The 19,848-nt window shown below is 51.5% G+C and overlaps 1 protein-coding gene across 1 annotated transcript; it reads right to left on the reverse strand.

Moving 5' to 3' along the window:
- Positions 1-21: 21 nt before the first annotated feature.
- LOC128722111 (autophagy-related protein 2 homolog A) lies at positions 22-19,584 on the reverse strand. Its single transcript, XM_053815944.1, has 9 exons — positions 19,417-19,584; positions 8,256-8,634; positions 7,538-7,640; positions 4,884-7,460; positions 4,594-4,814; positions 1,145-4,522; positions 922-1,076; positions 705-851; positions 22-628 (listed from the first exon to the last, which is right to left on the reverse strand). Exons 1-9 carry the CDS (start codon positions 19,582-19,584, stop codon positions 398-400), a joined length of 7,359 nt encoding a protein of 2,452 aa, XP_053671919.1. The 3' UTR covers positions 22-397.
- Positions 19,585-19,848: the final 264 nt, after the last annotated feature.

Below are 19,848 nucleotides of genomic sequence, written 5' to 3' on the forward strand. Positions count from 1 at the left end.
TACGACTCTGTTTAAGGGTTTGCTTTAGTTTCGCTTAGTTTCTTCTCTGTTCGTCCGCTTAGTTTACATAAGGGTTAGTTTAAGTTTTGTTTCTTCGAGTACGAATAGGGAGAAATAATAATGATCGATCTTAGGACGCGTTCTTATTTATACAGCTGCTCTCGATAAATGGTGACCGAAAGTGTTGCTCTCTTTCTCGCTCGGCTGGCCCGCTCACAGGAGCATGCCAGTGTGGACTACCACAAAACACTAGGCTAAGCTAAGAACCGAAATAAACATAAAAGCGATCGTCGCGATCGCGCTCACTCGATGGAACACATTCTTCTTGCTAGCATTAAAAATAAACCAGAATAAAAAGGATCACCGTGGTGCCAGATCTCGTGCCACCTCCGCCGTCCTACTCCACATCGTCCTTATACTTCTCGCGAGCCTCGGCACGAGCGTCCGGGACGAGCTGGTTCTTGACGCCACCGAGCACGTTGCTGGTGGCTTGCGTGGCCAACACGATCGGTTGCACCACGATCGGCGGTATCTGGCGCATCACCGCGCCAACAGCACCCGTGTAACCCTTTTGGTCATGTTCGAGGGCAGTGATCTCTACCAAGTTGTGTGCCGTCTCCGTGATTCCCTGCAGATGGGACGATCGATTAGAGCATGCATTAAGAGGATGTGCTTTTTAAGGCCTGAGAAACCGCGCTACTTACCTCTCTTACGATTTGTATGGCGTTGGACATTCCTTCACGGATGTCCTGCGGTGGGTGAAGACGCTTACGCTTGCCTTTGCGGTTGCCGCGACCGCGACGGATCGATGGTCCGGGTGAAATCATATCGTACGCCGTTTCGGCCGTTATCTGTGGAGAGATGCAGGACACAGTGTGTTACATACGCTTTCCCGGGCTGTAATAGTCTCAACAGTACTACCTGTAGCAGATGAATAATGCGCGTTGTAATCTCCAGCGCCGCCAGGGCGGTGCGGGCTGTGAAACTTTGTGCTCCGCGTTGCAATCCTCGCACGATTCGGCCATCCTTTTGGTACTGCTCAATGGGCAGCCAGAACAGATCCCAAATACCTTGTACTGTAACAACAAACTAATGCATGAAAAACCGGGCTCCTGTCGCATCAACCACCCGAAAGGATACTTACAAAGCTGCACCAGGGAATACATCGGCCCGAGACCACCGATGATCTTCGGCAGCTGGTGTTTCTTGATGTCCTGCAGCCACTCCTGGAGCAGGAAGTTTAGCAACCGGTCCACTCCGAGCAGCCCGTGGCGGTAGGAAATCTTTTTAAGCCGAATCTCCGAACATTGCAGCTGACCCAAGCCCATCAACAGACCCGCCAGCGAGCCGTGCGACAGTTCCATCCGCTTGCCGTGGTAATCGATGCGAATCGGCACGTCCGGGCTGAAGATCACGTTGCGGAAGTAAATTGGAGTCGCATCGCCTGATTCGCTGTAAGCCGCACTTTCCTGCGCGTCCTTGTGCTTTTCTTCCTCCTCGATGAGTAGCATTAGATTCTCCGACACCATCTTCTTCGCCTGCAGTTCCTGGACCGCGTCTGGAAGTGACTCGACCGTCATGACGGGTGGCTGGTGAGGGGCGGATGCGGCTGTCGACCGTTCCGGGTGCCGTCCGGCTTGTCCGGGTGGAGCACCTCCATCACCAATCTCACCGCCACCTCCGAGCTGGTTGAAGAAATGGATCAAAAACAACAACGAGTCCTGATCGATGTTGAGTCGGATCGGCAGCAAGGACACGCGCAGACAGCATTCCTGCGCCGATAGGGCCGGATTCGGGCGTATGTGTAGCGCCTTTATCACGACCATGTGGTTGGTGCTTTGCTTGCTTGTGGGCCGGCTCGGAAGCTTCGGGTGGTACAGGAATTTCTTGATGTTCGACACGGCCAACCCGTCCACGATTTCTACCTCGTTGATAAGCAGCACCTGCCGGGACGCTTCCTTCGTGCTGGCCGGGTAGCTTTCGTGTGAAAACTGCACCTTGCTGATGTGTATCTCCATCGTCACGTCATGCTGTCGGTCTGGGCCACCGCGCGTTTTCCACGTCAGTTTCGCCAGAGCCGCCTGGGCCGCACCACCGAAGGTGACCGAGGGTGAACCCTTAGAATAGCTCACGCCCGATTTGTACGCCTCCGACATCGGCAACGCCGTTGGAAGGTAAACCGTCCCAGCCGTGGCCACAGTTGTCTGTTTGTCGTTCGGTCGACTTGCGCCACCGACCGGTGCCGTTTGTTTCACCTTGCGCTTGCGGTCCTCTTTCGTGAGGAAATCTCGTCCACCATAGATGTGCCACGTTACGGTCATCTCGCAGATCGTGTACCGCTCAACCGCGCTCGGGAAGTCCTCGGGCGCCTTCAGCAGATCCGGCTTCCCGTTTGGCACGCTGAAGTGGTTATCAACGATGCGTATGGGGTCCTCCGACACCGGCACCTCCTGATTGCGCGAATCGTCCCGATGGGGCCGCTCTTCGTCGGCGATAATGCAGAAATCGTCGTCCGTGTCGGAGCTAATTTTGCGCTGAACCACGTGTGGCGACCCGGTGCTACCAGCGTCCGATTCACCGTACTGACGGTTGATCTTGCTGACGTCACCTAGCTCCTTGGCCACCTGGGGCAATGCTTCGATACCCGTGTCGTCCTCGTCGTCGTCTCCGATGCCGTAACTAAGCGGCGGCTGACCGAGCACGGATCGCTCGAAGTTCATCAGATCGCGCATATTCACACTGGTATTATCATCATCCGCGTCCACCGAACCGTGTGGCTGCGAGTGATGTTGCCGGAGATAATGATCATCATCGTGGTATGACGACGGTATGCTAGAACCCTCATCGATGCTCAGCGAATCATCGTCCGAACCAAACCGGCGCTTGTTACTGTTGCTATCCGACACCGGCGTTGCTTCACTGGGTTGCTGGCCGTCTTTCGAACGTCGCTGCTGCTCGTCGGGGAAGAAAAACATTTCCACACCGGTACCGAGCAGTGCATCATCGGTTGCTACGTCCCCACCTGCCGTACTCTCGATGTAAAGGCTTTCCTCCATCGCGTCCGCCATTAGAGTGTTGACGCGTTGCTGTTGTTTCGGCGTTACGATCGGTCCTGGAGCACTAGCAGGGGGTCGCACCGGTAAAAGTTCACCTTCCGACTCTCGGCCCAAGGGAAGTCCTTGCATACCGGCACCAGCAATGTCCTGATGTTCCAGCACGACTCCCGCACCAACCGCACGGTCCAATTCTCCGGCATTCGATGATCCACCAGCCGTCCCTGGGACATCATTGCTGTCATCACCTTCCGGCAACAGTAGATCTCCTTCGGCGGCTAAATAACCGATCAGCTGAGCTAACGCACGGGCCGAATCAGCACACGTGCGCACGTGCACGTCGTTGATGGCCGTGCGGAGATCGAACTTTGGGAACTTCACCGTAACGCGTTCGTTCAGCATGAGAGAAATCTCGAACAGTCCCACCTCGACTACGCACACCAGCTCGTTCGAGGGAAGCACCGTGATTTTGCTGCTGTTCGACACACCGAGACCGCCACTCGAGGACGTGTCCTTGCCACTCGAGGACGTCCCAGCGAGCTGTTGAGGCGCGAGACTAAGCGTGACGTCTTCTGCGATGAAGTTCAGCGTAAGGCTGCTGCTCGTCGTGATGTTGCTGCTGATCATGAACGATCCGACCGTGATGACGGCCCGGTACGGGAAGTACAACGGCCGGTAGTCGATGGCGCAATCCCACAAGTGCAGATGCATCTCTGTGACCACCCCGAGTGGGGTGTAGCCTTGCACGGGGTAGTCAACCACATCCACCATGTCCAGGAGTTGCGTTAACCAAGCATGCTGTTGCAGCGTGGAATGATGCCGCAGCGTGGTCAGTTGTATCCCGGCCGCTAGCCGGATCCGCTTGACCGCTAAATCCGGTACGGATTTGATCTGAATTGCGAGTGAAAGCATTTCCCGGTTTGCGCAACCGCGTTGCTCGTGGAGGGTCAAATTTTTTGGCGTCGGATACAGCGTACTCTGCAGGTACGACGGAAGCACACTGTTGATCAGCCGCAATGGGGGGTTGCTGGACGGCGTCGGAATCAACCCGCAGTGGTAGAATTCGGCCGACTTCGCTTGGATGCACAGATAGCCCAGATTTGTATTCCCATGGAAGCCATTGACGGAGAATATGTAGCCCGAGCTCAACCGTATCACGAACTCCCCGAGCTGACCCGGAATGACGTGCTTTTGGGCGTCGCGGACAGGAGCGAACATCGTTAAAACCCCGTGACCGATGTTTACTCGGAAGGCAATGCTGTTGGCGTCACGATCCGTACCAGCCGCGGTCAGTCCAAGCTTTCCGCCGTGGCTCGAGCTGCGATGGTTGTGGGAAGATCCTTTTCGGCCACCACCACTAACGCCGCCACCTGCACCTGTGGTGCCTGTCCGTGTGCGGTCGTACACCGAGTAGAAGATACCGTCGGAGTCCGATTCTGACTCCGAGTTCGTTGCGGACGAGCTGGAATCTGTTCGGAGAAAGAAGTGAATGGTTTAGAGTCCTTGGTTCATGATCGTGATCTCAGGATCACGGTCTTACCTAGCTGTATTCCACTTTGGCACATCGTGTACGGCATGTAGATCGAATCCATCATGCCCATACCGGCGAGGCTGATTTCCGGTTCGCGGAACGATACCTTCGCCGTTTGTTGCGCATTCATCTGTGATTCGGCCGCAGCCGTTGCCGATGGGGCGCTTGGTTCCCACAGCAACAGATCTGTGCTGATGCGATTGTAGATGATTTCGTACAGATGTTTTGACCTACGGTAAACCGAAACAAACCATAAAGATTAGTCAATCCGTGAGCACGTCCAGGTTTTCAGGACTCACTTCAGCTGCAAGCTAACAACCGGAAGATCCAACCGTATCTGCAGCTTCGCTCGCTTCATGGCGCACGAACAGAACGCATTCATTTCGTCCGTGTCCCCGGGCAGTGTGAGGGTTTCGCCGGTGTCCGGAATACCCGTCGCCGACGTCTTCGAGTGTGGCGTGTCACTTTCCCGGCACACACGCTTCGCGCTAAACGGCGTGTCCTCTTTACAGCGACCTGTGGCCACACCGAAGCTTTCACCCGACGTCGGATCACTATCGCTCTCCTCGTAGCACCGTTGACCGCCACTTCCCGCACCCGATTTCCGCCCGGACACTCCCGTGCGCTGCTTGCCCGCGTCCATCCGCTGATCCGCCGGTTCTTCCAGTGCCTTTGCCAACGACGCCTCGCTGGGAATTTCGATCACGATTCGTGGGTACTCGACCGCAGGGACCTGCCCCGGGGCCGCGTTCTCTTGCATCACAGTTTTGCCAATATTTACACCACCGGCACTGCCGGTCCCGGTCGTTTTGGGTTCCGCTTCATGATAGAACAGCTTGATTTCGTTGGCTGAGATGTCGTAAATGGGATGCGGGTTGAGCGTGATCACCGTCCGCACTAGTTCCAGCTTCAGCAGCAGGAAGTCCGGCCTAATGTTGCGCCGCCACCATGGAACGCGTTGAGGGTCGTGTATAGGCCGCAAGTCCGGTATTGGAAAACGCAACCGAAAGTCCACCGCGAACGATTCCAGCTGAAGGTCCGTTTTTGCTTCCAACCTGCTGCGACCTGGTGTCGCTGTGCTGGGCATCGGACCGGTCGCAGGAGACGGCACGTTCGTGGAAGAATGCGAGGACCCACCGGAACTGCGGTAATAGGAAGCGAACGGTGACTGGTAGAGCAGCGAACTCAACCGATCCAGAATGGTGATGTCGAACTCGGTCAAAAACGGTGCCATCATGACGTGGATTTTCGTCCGTGGAGGTGAGAATCGCTTGCCACTAGTCCCACGCAGTGCGTTGCAACTTTGCTCAAAGCTTACGCTGATCTCCGGTCGTTTGGGAAGTGACGAAGGACCGGAAGTGGCGGTACGTTGTTCCCGATAGAATTCCACCAGCGGTACCGACACCTCCAAGAGCACCTCACGCAGATCAGCTCGTGCGATCGATACGGAAAAACGGAGGAGTGACCCACACCGGTTCCGTTGCTCATCGCCCTCGAGGATGATGGGCGCCAGGAGCAGCCGTAGATGGTTAGAATCGCAGCTATTGTCCAGAACCAAACCGGCGTTGATGACCTCATTAGCACCAAGTCCAAAACCAAGGTTTCCAATGGACCGGAAGAACCGATCCGCTTTCGTTTGCAGCTGTTGCACACTGGTTTTCGAGAGGGGCGATTCCATGTCGCTCATCTGACTGCTGCTCTCGAGCAGGATGTCCTCGTGAAGTAGCACCATCGCGATGGCCGCCACACGGACGTTAAACTTTGAAATATCGGCATTCGCGTCAGGATCGATCATTCTCCTGCGGCTCGCTGCCGATGTCAGCGTCGTCCTCGAAGCAGTACTGTTCGAAGTGAACGAGCTGGTCATGGAGCTCGTAGAGGACATGATAGACTCCGTGTATTCCTCACCACCATCATCCCCCCCATGGTACGCATCTCGCTGCAGGAACTCCGCCTGCTCCTCGATCATCGTCTGCATCGGATCGGCCAGCGACCAACCTTGGTTAATACCGATGCCACCACCCATCCGTGTCATGTTCTGCTGAAACTCGAGTTCCGACACCGACTGAGCTCCCGGATCCTGCTGCCGTTTGCCTACGGACCCCCTCATCTCCCGTTGCTGCACCCGTGGCTCCTCGTTGCCACTCAGGAAGCTATCACAAACCAACACCAGCGAGTGGAGCTGGCGCGGTGTCAAAAACAGCTGGATCGAGCCCACGGACAGCTCTAGCTCGACGTTCGGACCGGGCAGGTTGTCCGCCTGCTTCATCTTCAACCGGATCTCCTGCCGTGAGGTGATCTTACCGACGATAATCTCACCGGACCGGTACATCCGCATCCCACCATCACCCGGCTCATCGTCACTGTCGGGTTCTTCCTCCTCGCTCGGATCCGTCTCACGGTCCGTCCCACTGCTGTTACTGCGCCGGTAAAACCCTCGGCTATTCGGAGGGCTGCTACTATCACATGCGCTTGTGTTGCTATAGCTAAAGTATCCCTCTCCATCACCGGCCAGCAACGTCGAGGGTGATCCGCCACTTTCGGAGAGGTTTGAGATCGCACTGCGGAACTGTTCGCTGGCGATCATGCTTTCCGCAAACTCGGGCACCACGGTGTCCGCGGCCATTGCACGGTGTTGCTGTTGCCGGCGCAATCGCGGGTTGTCTATCCGGAACTCCTCCGTGTAAAAGGTGATGCCCTCGATCGTGATGTGGTGTGTGGCGTGGGTTGCGATGAGGAACGATTTTTGTTGCTGATGGCGACCACCACCACCGGTTACCGTGTAGTCGGACACATCCGATCCGGATGAGGAGGACGACGCCGTTTTGGGGCTGCGATCTGGCGGATCATTGCCAGCCTCATTCTGGTAATCGATACTGCAAAAAGGGAGAGTGAAATTGGTTGATTATTTTGCCACAAGGATGAGACGGGGAGGACAAAAAAGGATACGTACCTTTTGATTTTCACTATCACAGCTACGCCTCGGTCACCCTCAGGTGCCAGGTACTCTATCCGTACTTCAGTATCGAAAAGTTTGGCCTTAATCCTATTTAACACTGTGAATTAGAAAGGTGTGAAGAAGAAAAAAACCAATCGAAGAGCGTTATTTGAACCGTGCAAAAGGCATTCCTTTGGTGTTTTACAACCCATCCTTTACGATGGGGGCATTTCACTCGTGCTAGAAAATGCTCCCACAAACCGCGCACACGAAGGGCGCGCCGCTCGCACACAGACACGCCTCAGATAACGTAAACAAAAACAGCACCCTACACAGGGCTCGTGCTCAATCCCGTAGGAACTTTCGATGTGGCGCAATACAAACAAAACGGCCTTGTCGGAGTTGCAGCTCCAGAGAGAGAGACAGAAAAACACTTTCCCATCAAATCTAATCGCTGGCGGAAGGGCTTTTGCGGCGTTCAGCAGAAAATTAGGTCAACTCGCAAAACGCAGAGGTGTCGCGCGCATTAGGGCGTTCAAAATTCAAACCAAGAATCAGGGTCAGGGTTGAAGTTAAAGAAGAGCATTCATCGGTGGAATAGCGTGTGCATCATCTTTGTGCGTCACCTTCTCTTGTTCTGAGACTTCTGTTTTTTTTAAGTGAAAGTGATATTGGGTCCCTAAATCCGAGCTAACTTACGACCAGCCCTGAACTGTGACTTTTTTCAACTTACCATTGTCAATGATTTGTGCGAAATTCTCCAGCCCATCCATGGCACTCGGGGGTAGCTGTTGAGCGGATCCCGTTCCACCACCAGACCGACCACCCTGGCCACTATCCCCCGTGGTGCTGCCGCCAGCGGTGCTTTCCCGCTCCAGATACTCCTGGGCCAGCTGCATCGAGCTGGACATCGAGGACCACATCGATTCCAGCATCGAGGTGCCATCGGTTGGGCGAGCCTTTGGGCGCAGGCTTATCGTCAGATTGGACACCTCGATCGAGCTGTCCTTGGCGAGGAGCGAATCGTACGGGACGTTCACCGTAACCGAACCGATGTGACCGCCCGTCACCTCGATACCCCATCCTTGACCTTCGCACAGTTCATTTAGGGCCTGCAAAAGAAAAAAGTAAAGGAAACAAGTAGAAGGGATGAGATAAGACGCGATCGGTGGTGGATTGCTGATTGCATTCATTTGCCTGTAGTGTGTTGTGTGTCAAAACTCCCTTCATTCGGATGTCCTTAAGAGTCGGTGGAACCAAACAGGCTCGAAAAACCGGTACCAACAAAAAATCGACAAAATCGTTCCAAAAATGTCACACGAAAGCGAACGCGTAGATGATGCTTCGTTTTGGTATTTAGAACAGGTATGTTGCTGCGTTCGCTTCGAGCTATCAAAATGTAAACCTACGCCTCAAGGTCTGCCACGTTTTCGGGTCAAGAACCGCAAACACAAAACCCCCAAATGCGAGCCCGGACGGATTCGAAGGTTACATGAACTCACCCCCTTTGCTAGGAAAAACAACAAACCCCGCATTATTTCACTCGCCCCACACACACACGCGCGCGCGCAGGCCATATAACACTTGGCCCGTACAAGCTAAGGCGTTCCGCGTTCCTTCTCAGTCAGGGTCGTGTGCTTGGGATTCAACACCGAATTATCAAACGTTTCGTCGTGCGCGCGCAGATGTTGGATCTTTTTTTTTTTTTTCTTCCGATCGACGCCATGTTCTAATCTCCTTATGGTGTTGGGCGCCTCCACACGGTCGTGTCACGTGGAGATGGACACGCTAGAACCCTTGTAGCACGTACTTTGGAATCTGACCGTGCTGCCGTTCCGTGAAAGAGGGCGATTGTGAACGCAACCCGTGCCGGCCACGTGGTCCGTGCGTGTTCGCGGCATGCGCGAAGATGAATCTACGCAAAGGAGTAGGGTTTTTGCAGCATCCACGCGGCACGTGCCGGATTTGGATGAGAAGGGGACCTTCTGAGATTTGGGGTTTGACAAATTATCTGAAAAACGCGACTCAAAATGTTTGACAATCAAAATCACCCTCAGTATACCACATGAAGGGTTGAAATGTGCGGTACACTTACTTATTCTGATCTCCACCCCTTTGGGGAGGGGTGCAATTCAACAGCTGCTTTCAATCGCGGCAACTAAACGGAACATGAAAGGGGGGAAATAAAACACAAACACACATAAAAAAACCGGGCCAAACAGAGTGCGAACTACCGTTTGAGTTGCGCCTTCGTTAACGATAGACCAGAAAACGCAACCCCCCGTTCGGTTGGGGGTCATTAAGGGTTGGTTTACTAGGGCTTGTATGGAAAAAGCGAGCGCACGGAAACAGTGGTACGTGTGTGTGCTTACTACGCCGCTTTAGAACGTCGTTTAGCGCGTGTTTAAAGACGGCACTTATCGTTATCGTCTTTTTTTTAAGAGAGGCGTTAAGGCATAGTTAGCAGCCACAAACGCCAAAAGTAACAGCACCGGACATAGGAGCAGAGTCGCTGAACTTTACACTTAAATTACTTAAACTACGCGATAAGGAAAGCGAAATCTCAACCAGTCGTACTCATCGGTCTAACAACCGTCAAACTGATTGGGGATGGACAGATTCACACCAGCAAACCCTCAGTAGTGAAAGATGGACGATGGAGGCGAAGGAACAAAGGCACTCTGTTTCAACGATTACAACGCAAACACACGTGGCACACAATATGGCCAGACGGGGAGGAAACGCTTCAACCAATGCATATTAATCACAGCCAACCGCCAAGTGCCTTTGCGTAATTTCCTGCGTTTTGTGAAGCTCCATGTGACGCTTTCAGCGCAGTTTAACACGTTCGCCTTTTTTTGTCTTTTTTTTTTGTAACAGAGAATCGTTAATTTAAATTCAGCCGGTGGACTATTCTGACCTGTCTCGTTTGCCTCGTACTGGGTGTGCCTCGAAGTTAAGAACTTCCAGCACGTTTGCTGATACAATGCGTGGGGTGGTGTGTGCTAACGGCGAGATAATGGGAAAGGAATCCACACTTTAAACGTATGTGGGCTTCAAAATTAAAAAAAATGTCCCATACGAGAACAAGAAGCAAGTTTGGCTGTCAAGAAGTGATGTCTTCATGTGGCAATATGAAAAAAAAACCTGCACACCGCATAAATTAAAATATAACCAAACATAATCCCCCCTTGATAAAGATGGTAGTTTTGTTTTGTTCTCCATACGATTCTTTTACTTTCCCGTCATGCTTACACAATCCCTGTTAGCGTTATGTTAAGATAACAACCTGGATCGCTTACTTAATAATTTCATGCTCATTTAATAACATTTTAAGAATGGATTGCCTCAAATGGGCAAAGTAAACACAACACGTTTTTCGCTGTTTTTCAAAGCCATGTTTTTCGCTTTCTCTCACTCTCACTCACGCTCTCTCGTTTTGTTCCTTTTCAAGCACAATCTTTCCTCTTTCGCAATGGCGCAGCAGTTGAGCGAGGTCAGTGTTTTTTCCCGCGATGTGCCAAATTTTTGCGCGACACGCAAAAAACCACCGAGTCACATCGCGTAAAGGAGGAAGAGGAAAAAGAAGATGTAGACGTTTCCCCAGCCACGCCGAAAATAAAACATACAAACAAACGAACGAACTAATTTTGGGTCGAAATAGAAGGTACCACACGACGGAAGAAGTGTGCCTCGATACGATTCGGAAGAAGCGGCAAAAGTTTGTTATTTTTCCCCATCTCACAACATCTCTTCATCATGCTCGCGGACACACAATATTCGGTTAGTCATGGTGAAAACAGAAAAAAAGTGCAGTTGCGTGCAACGTAAGTGCACGCTTTGGCCGGTTCAAGGTCTTGGCGACACGCAAATTCCAAGTGTCCACAATTGGACGCAGCTCGATCGATGAAACCGTGCCGTAAGCTGCTCTCTTTCCGCACTGTGGTTGGTTTGTTTTGTGACATATCAAAATTCACCCCCAAAAACCACCCTCAACCCCTAAATATGCAAATGGGGTGCGTAAGAACCGCCAGCGGCCAGGGACGGCACAAAATTTGCGTCGCAATCGGTAACGACTTCCATCGAGCCAGAAGCCACACATACAAATACGCGAGCGTTCCATTTTTGGCATGCCCGTGAAGAAACCGGACTCGACCCTGTGTCACGAGCATAAACGTTGTCCTCTTCCTCTCTGAGGCTGAGCTCTGAGCTTGCTCTCGATTCAAGAAGCTAAGCGAGAAGAAGAAAAAAAAAGCCATTCAACGACACCAGCCAACATTACATGCATTTCCACCCACCGGTACCACCCTTCTGTCCAGGGGGTGGGAAAAAAACACCCCTATGCGCGCGGTGTAACGGCTGTTTGCCAATCAGCTGTTAATGAAGCGCACGCGCGCTTACGCCGTAGATCGAGCTGACCGCGTGGTTGTGTGAGTGCGATCGTGACGTGCGCGTGTACGATCGCGATCGCACGTCAACGGCGGCAGGCAACCTTCAACTTGACGTGACTGGACAACATCAGCGTTCGGAACCGTTCCAAAGATGGTAAAGCTAATCAACCGACCAGGATATCAGCCCGCCAGCAATGACCTCCAACAACGGCGCCACGACCGAATCAAGGACTAAGTGCGAATTTCTCGACGATAGTCCTTTGCGACGATGGTGGGGCGGAAGCGTTGGATCTTGAACACCGACCACCAGAGGGCCACAAAGCTCGGAGATGAACAACCACGCCAACCAGCGGTTACCAACCCCAAAACGGCACCCCCTTAATGATCGACACCCCTTTTGCTGTGATCCGGTTGTAAGGGCGGTTGGTGGCAATTTACGCGATGACCTTTTAGTGGCATGATTGCGCACGGTTTGCGGAACGGAAAGACAACGAAGCAAACACACACACACACACACGCACGGCTCGTTGTGACTAATAATTTGTCGCATTTGTAATCGCAACCGGGGTGGCGCGTGGCGTTAGGGTCGCATTTCCACCGGAGATAACCTGCCGTTCATTCAAGCCTCTGTTGTGTGTGAGTCTGGAAAAGGGACCGTAAGCAAACCGCCCTTATTCTGCTGGCCATCGGTTGCAAATGGCATTAATCGATGGCAGGCTCGAAGGGCGCGAAAGGGAGATATGCCAGAGAAGTGAAAGCCCCCATCGAAGGGTTACTGAGGGTTTCTTTGTTCAATCGCACACCGGAGAGCTTGCTGGAGAGAAGGTCGAGAGAGAGAGAGAGAGAGAGAGAGAGGGCTGTCTAGCTTCGTTTTTTCCTGAACTAGGTGGAGGGAAAACTAAACCTCAACACAGTCCGTAATGGCGGCCCCTGGAGCCGTGGTGTCGGGACGGGAATATGTGCCGCCGTCGAGTCTGCAGCCATATCCTTGTGAGCTGGAATGTCTGTACAAGGTGTATGTGAGTACGCTGCAGCTTCAGCGGAGCCTCAGGGATGATGGTTAACCTCCAGACGGTAATATAAGCGAAAATAAATGTCTTTAAAAGTCGGGAAATGCACAAGAAAAAGAACCAAGATACAGCTCATCCAACGCCACTCACCGCAAGCTCACAACAACTGGCTAAAGCACGCTTGTAAAAGGATAATCATCATTCCGCACCACACTTTATGCGGCCCGTTTCCACCACACTCGGGAGTATCGCCAGGCTGATCATGACCATCAGCACATTTTTCCCGCTGGTCCAGTCCCGTGTTCGATGCTCAATTGCAGCAGTCACCCCCACATAAAGCGTCCTTTGCTTCTGAGCGCGTGTAAAATGACACCCAATCGCCACCGCGAAACCGAGCACTGATGTCGTATTCCATTCGATTTTCTGTCCCGCAAACGCTACGGCTAACGGGGGAGCTAACGTGACGCGATCGAGAAACCGCACGCAAAACGTCAAAAGTGTCAAATCAGCTGGAATAAAAGCAATCCCAGCTGCATACCCGCCTGTGGTCAGGACGGAGTCACACCGAACGACAGGGCTCAACGTAGCTTGGGGGAAGAAAAGCGATCCAAGAGTTTCGTTTAACGCCACCGGGGCTCTACTGCCCGTGACAGATAGCAAACGGAAGGAGCCATGAGTCCCCTCAATGTGGGGTTCCAATCTCACCGAAGTAGGGTACTAGGGTAGGGACTGATTTGACAACCAGATGGACTATTTTGGCTCTTCTCGTTTTATTCTCCTCCCTCTACCCGATTGCCACGCGCTTATCAAACCGTATCACTGCCAGACGCGAGCTGAGTCTGCGAGTTGGCTGCGTTGTTAGTAAACACGCGTCCCCCGTGGGTTGTTTGGGCGAAATCTTTGTAACCCTGATTTGGGAATGGGTGTGTGAGGATTTTTTGTCCCAAGGCAAGCAGTGCTCTAGCTTCCATCTTCCGTCGTCTCAATTGAACGAAGAAGAAATAGGAGGGAAAAATGACCTCATTTCGTTTGGTCCAACCCGCGTAGTTGAAACGCCGCGAGATGAACCGATTTATCACCGCTAATAAATGGTCAGCAGAAGGGAGGTTTGATGAGTGTGTGTCAGCTAGGCTGGTAATGAATTTGACCCCTCTTTCTTCCAGTGCGCATACATTTGATTGCACTCGAAGCGGGCGAGCAAAACAAAAAAAAGGACACAAAGCAACATTGGAATGAAATACGCCTCGTGCGTACTAATAAATTTAATTGTAAAATTTATTCAATCATTTTACTGTTATTGCTACTCAACCGTGAGCAGAATATCGTGTAATTGATGCTTAGGTAAAGTAAGAAAACCAAGACACAAAAGCCCACACAAAAGACACGGACAGTTTGAAGGACCATAAAAACACCCCCTGGACAACCACCCTATTATATATCGCGACATGCACCGATGGTTTGCACCACAAAATTGGCGTTGTTTATTCCACTTCTCGCTCTGAGCACCTTTCGTTTCGCCTTCCCGACTTTAAACACCTTTTGGAAGCGCCTGACAAATGGATTAATAAACAGCATTTCCATAGAGGGGTTGTTCCTTATGATTTTTGCTGCTGTGCTTTACTCCAAAAAAAAAAACTTCTGCTTCAAATCCACTTGCGGTGGGAGACTCCTGGGGCTGACAGTTAAGTAATGCAATTTTATGCGCGAATGTTGCAAATGAAAATGCAGAGCCGGGGCAAGTCGAACTCATTTACTGCAACCGAAATCCGCGCATCGGGAACCGGGCGACTGGCTCATGAATTTGAAAAAAAAACGACCCCAACCCACACCCCATCATCAACGACCGAGAAGGAAGCGAGTTCTTCCTTTGTTTGGCAGAAATTGAGAAGAAACGTGGCTATGACCGCGCACACACACACATACATTGATGGGGATGCACTTTTCCAACCCCAAACCTCAGGGTGGATGAGCAACGCGGTGGAAGATGAAGAAGGCAATACGCAAAGCAAAAACAAAGACAAGCAGTCTTGCGGAGACGCAACACAACGGCCAACAAAACATGGAGAAACGTGTGGCTTTGGACGGAATGAGTCATACTTCAACTGCAGCAGAAGCAGCAGCACTCGGGGGAGGCTAAAACGCTATCCCAGCCCTCTTTGAGCATGCCCTTTTGCGTGGTCTACGACGAGAAGGGGGGAGCCGTTTTTTTTTTATCAATCACTCGACCTTCCATCTTTCCCTCGTTGACCTGAGCGCCGCAGACGACACACACCAGCGCGTCAGGTTGGGGAACAAAGAGGTTGCAGAACCTGCAGAAATTCAACGATTGAGGGATTCTTTTTCCCCCAGGCGTCAGTGTCGGTGGCATCCAAACTCCTGCCAGACGACGGCAACGACCGACACGCGGCCACAACACGATTATCAATCGAGTTGCGAGGAAAGGTGTACGGAACCGGGCAGGATGAGAAACGTCGCGGAAAAACACCCACCCCAACCACCCACTATCACCCGATGGGTTCGTGCCGATAGCAGCAGCAATCGCTCCGTCTGAGCTGGAACGAGACAGGCCCCGGGATGAGATGGAGTCTCGCCGGGTGTCCGAGTTCGGGTGGAGAAACCAACGAACGGAAATGGATCTGGCGCATGGGTGAGGCGCACCCCGAACGGACCAAACTTCTCCAGCGTCTGTTTGAGCATCTCCAATTTGCTGCCGGAACTTGCGCACGCCGGTGATTTAGGAACAGTCGAACAGGAAACACCTGAACTCGCAGCATGACCCTTGCCACGCGTTCGATGGGTTGTTGATTGTGGTGTGTGGTTGTTGATTACTCCAGGAGTGGGGAAAACAAAAACCTAGAGTGTGATTCTCCAGCTCATGCAGGACGATTAGACTAACACCGCGAAGGGATGAAAAGCACGATTGGGCGCTTATTGCTTTGCTACGTGGACAAGAAAGTAAGCAACGGCCAACGAAAAAAAAAAGAACTACTTCAACAACGATGAATGAATGCAATCCGAGGCTCGGGTTTGAGCAGCGAAAGTTTAGAGCACACAAAGAAATGGTGGTCTATATGACAGGGAGTAAATGATGTTGCAAAAAAAATCTGAACCAGCTATTTCGAGGGAATAGTTCGTATATGTTATGCCGATCGAATTGACGATCAATCGATTTTCCCTTCAAGTAGCATTCTATTTTATTGAGACCGCTTTATGATGTGATACCACAAATTGAACAGGACATCAAAAAAACTGGTTGTGATACAATGTCGATCAGCTGACCAAAAGGCAGCTAATAAAAAATCGAGTCCACCATCGCTGTTCCTTGGAAACAGGAATTGTGATGAGATCAGCACCACTGCAGAAGACGATGAAGCTCGAGTGGGCCAACGCAAAGACCCCAATATCGTATCCATCAACGCCACTCCTGTGTTTGCCATTTGCCAGGAGACGGTTGAACCGGTTTCGATCAGCGAATGTAGCGGCAAAAAAAATATATATGTATACTCCAAACGATCGCGCGATATAACGCGGTGGTGATGTGTTCGATCTCGCTTCAAACCATCGTCTTTTGTAGGGCTTCTGAGAAATACACACAGAGTCCGGGTGATAGAAGGGAACTGTGCTTACTCTAGAATGATCCCGAAACGGTTCGCACCAACAAGATTTGCCGATGGCCAGCTGGGGGGCAGTGGTGAAGGGCAACAGGTTTTCGAGGCGATTTAGAGAAAGGAGGAATTTTTTAGGGCTGCTCGATTTAGAAGAGTCGTGCGGAAAGGATGTAAAGTCGATGGAGCTAGCAGAGAGGGGAATTCTCTCATTCACACCAGCAAAGGTTCTTTAGTGGAGAAATAAAAAATGAAAAGGAATGTCGAAAACCAAATTGGGTAATATTAGCATGAAAATTATGCCATGTTAATTAGGCATAAGAAACATTTTAATATCTCGTACATTTTATGCTATTAGTTAGTCCAGTACGAGCATAAAGTATTACTTTTACGATTTGTTTAAGAATTTATTTATAACAAAAACTTTGTAGAAAACCTTTTACAACTGAATTTTACATCACACTGTGACTAAATTAGCCTACATTTCTTGGCCTTGTAAAATCCACAAGAGCAACTAATCTCAATTGGAAGCTTCGAAGGATCGTGCCGCTAATATCACCCGGAAGCCACCTTCGCTCCTGGCCACTTGCCCAGCTGTTCGTCAGACACTTCACCAAAGCTAGGTTGAAGCAGAAAACAATTGCGGAAGCGTCGCAAACTGCAGCAAAAACAAACGCATCGGTAAGCTTTTCGCGAAGGGCAAAAGTGCCCTTTAGCTGGTAGGTGAGTGAAGCCAGCAGTCGAAGTAGTAGAAGCTCAACTGTGCTGGTTCAGCGGCGAAGGAGGAAAAAATCAGAGGGCTTGCAAATTGCACCGATCGTAAACGCATCACAGTGCAAATGCGGCAGGCAAAAATGAAGGAATGAGTAGCAGCAAACAAAAACAAACCATGCACCCAAGTTGCGCAGACGGAATAGAACGGTCATGACCATTGAAGCGTCTCCATCTTGACTGCGTACCGTTGCGATGGAGGTGCATTCCAAGAACTTTACGGGTGCATAAGCAGCACTGCAAGGTACCAAAGTGATGCATCCTGGGGGCCTGCGTGAAATGGTAAATTTATAGGCGTATGGTAAACAGTCTCTCTTTTTGTTGATCACTTGTTGAAAGAAACGAACGGGAAGTGCCTGCCCAAAGGGCACGTCTTGCACATTTTTGAAACAATTTAACTCTCTCACCCATTACGCTTCATCTTTCTCTCTATCTCTCTCCCTCTCTCTTTTATTCTCTCTTTCTCTCTCTCTCATTCTCTCGTGGAATGTGTCGGCGCCATCGAATCAAACGCGCAATTGCTGCTGGTTGGAAACAAACGCGCGTGCGATCAACCTGCTCCGACAACGAGACGAGAGACAACAATCAACAGCAAGATCCGGACGCGTTCACCCTCTCGTAACGTAACAACGGAACGAGAAAATCCTACAAACCTCCCCGCTTTCTGGCGAATCAAAACAAAATGTTGCATCGTTTTTTTTTTTGTGTTTATTAATCCCCCACCCGATCGTTGCTCCCGTTTGCTCGAGATGTTGGCCCGAGAGATGAATGTGCCCGAGAGTTTGGGACAAAAAACCATCAATCAGAGGCGACCAGAATTTCATCCCCACTAAGGACGAGAAGCACTCGGGAACCGCGTGACGAAACGGACGACATCGAGAGAGCACCATCGCGTTGGTCTTTGGCGTTCGTGTTCAGAATGGACCGTCCCCGTGGGATGCTATTTCTGTACCAATGCGCCTCCACCGAGATGCGGCCAATTTTGACACGTCCGTCGAAAACCCGGGACTTCCTTTACCCGACAGACAGTGAGCGATCCCTTTTGGTGGGTGTTTGAGAAAGCAACTCTAAAATAGTGGTCTTTCTCATTCCCTTGGGCAACCCTCGATCGTGGGTGAATTCAAATCACAGCACCATTTCGACATCACGTTACACGTGTTTGCAGGTCTCGTCGCTCGGAAAATCGTCTAAATGCGATCGTAGGACAGCGACATGTGCTTTTCAGACTCGCAGCTTCCAACACCACGTTGCTTCCAATTCGCACCTCCCAAAAGACTCACAACAAGCAGGCGATCTTTTTGGGAGCTGGCTCCATTTAGCAGCACATCCGGATCCGACCTTCGCGCTAAACCTCAGGCGGTGCGCGACAAACAAGCTATTGCGTGTCAATTTTTGTACCGATTGAGCAAATACCGAAACGGGTTTCCAACGCACCTGGACACGTTGGAGCAATTTTGTCTAGCCCCCTGCACGATAAGGGTGCCTCCCGAGGGTTGAAGATAGACGAGATGAACGGTCAACGCGAGGGAATGAGGGGGCTCGTCAAAACAAACAACCTGCTAGGCCAGTCGCGTCACCGCAACACCGGGGAGTTGCGAAACCTCGTGCACGTTGGGGACGTAAATAGTGAAACAACAACGCTAGAGAGTAGCAAACAGCAATACACACAAAAAAAAACAAGAACTGCGACCGGTAGAACACAACGCAATTGCAAAATGGCGAACTCCGATCGAGCGATAGGCGTGGAGTGGCGAGTGTTTTATTGCATTGCATTTCTAACGGCGTGGGGGTTTGTTTTTGCACCCTCTCTAATTGCGTTTCTGTCTGATTCCCTCCCCAACGAGCACTCCGACGGATCGATTTGATGATGATTGGATTGACTTTCTCTGTTTTCCCGTAACCCACCCCCCTAGGCTAGCTCAGAATTAATTAATTCCTGAGCCATCGCAGCGAAAGCAACACTGGAAAGGAACAGCACAACAGCTGATGCATTTTAGTGCGTTCTAATCCACATACACTTGCTCGGAATGCCTCAGTTATTCCGTTACCGCTGCATGTAATCTAGTCCTAATGTGTAACGTTGAAGAAAGAGTGCGCGAAAAAAAAACACCACTCACCTGACAGTATAATGTGACGTTGTGCACGGTGCCGGTGCCATTGTAAAAGTCAACATTCAGCTGATCGAGTGACAGCTTCTCCTCCAGAAACCGACCCAAATAGCGCTGCAGCAAGAACCGGCAGATCTTCTTCTTAATCACATCCGACCACGGCGCATACCAGGGCATGATGACGTCGTCGGGGTGGCCGTGGCCGCTGCCAGTCCGTTCCGCCTATCTTCGATGGCCACAAACAACGATCGTTCCACACACACGCACCCACCCGGGACCGGGAACGTTGACGTCTTCCGAGATTGACCCGCCTTTCGCGTGTCTCGACACGTCGGTACACGTCGCTTCAACGCCTGCTGTGCGCACACCGGTATCGGGGTAACGTCTTTCGGTCGTTCTCACTCTCTCTCTCTCTTTCTATGGGTCGCGCTGATAAGCGTG

The sequence above is a fragment of the Anopheles nili genome, chromosome 2 (assembly GCF_943737925.1).
Source record: "Anopheles nili chromosome 2, idAnoNiliSN_F5_01, whole genome shotgun sequence".
Lineage (NCBI taxonomy): Eukaryota > Metazoa > Arthropoda > Insecta > Diptera > Culicidae > Anopheles > Anopheles nili.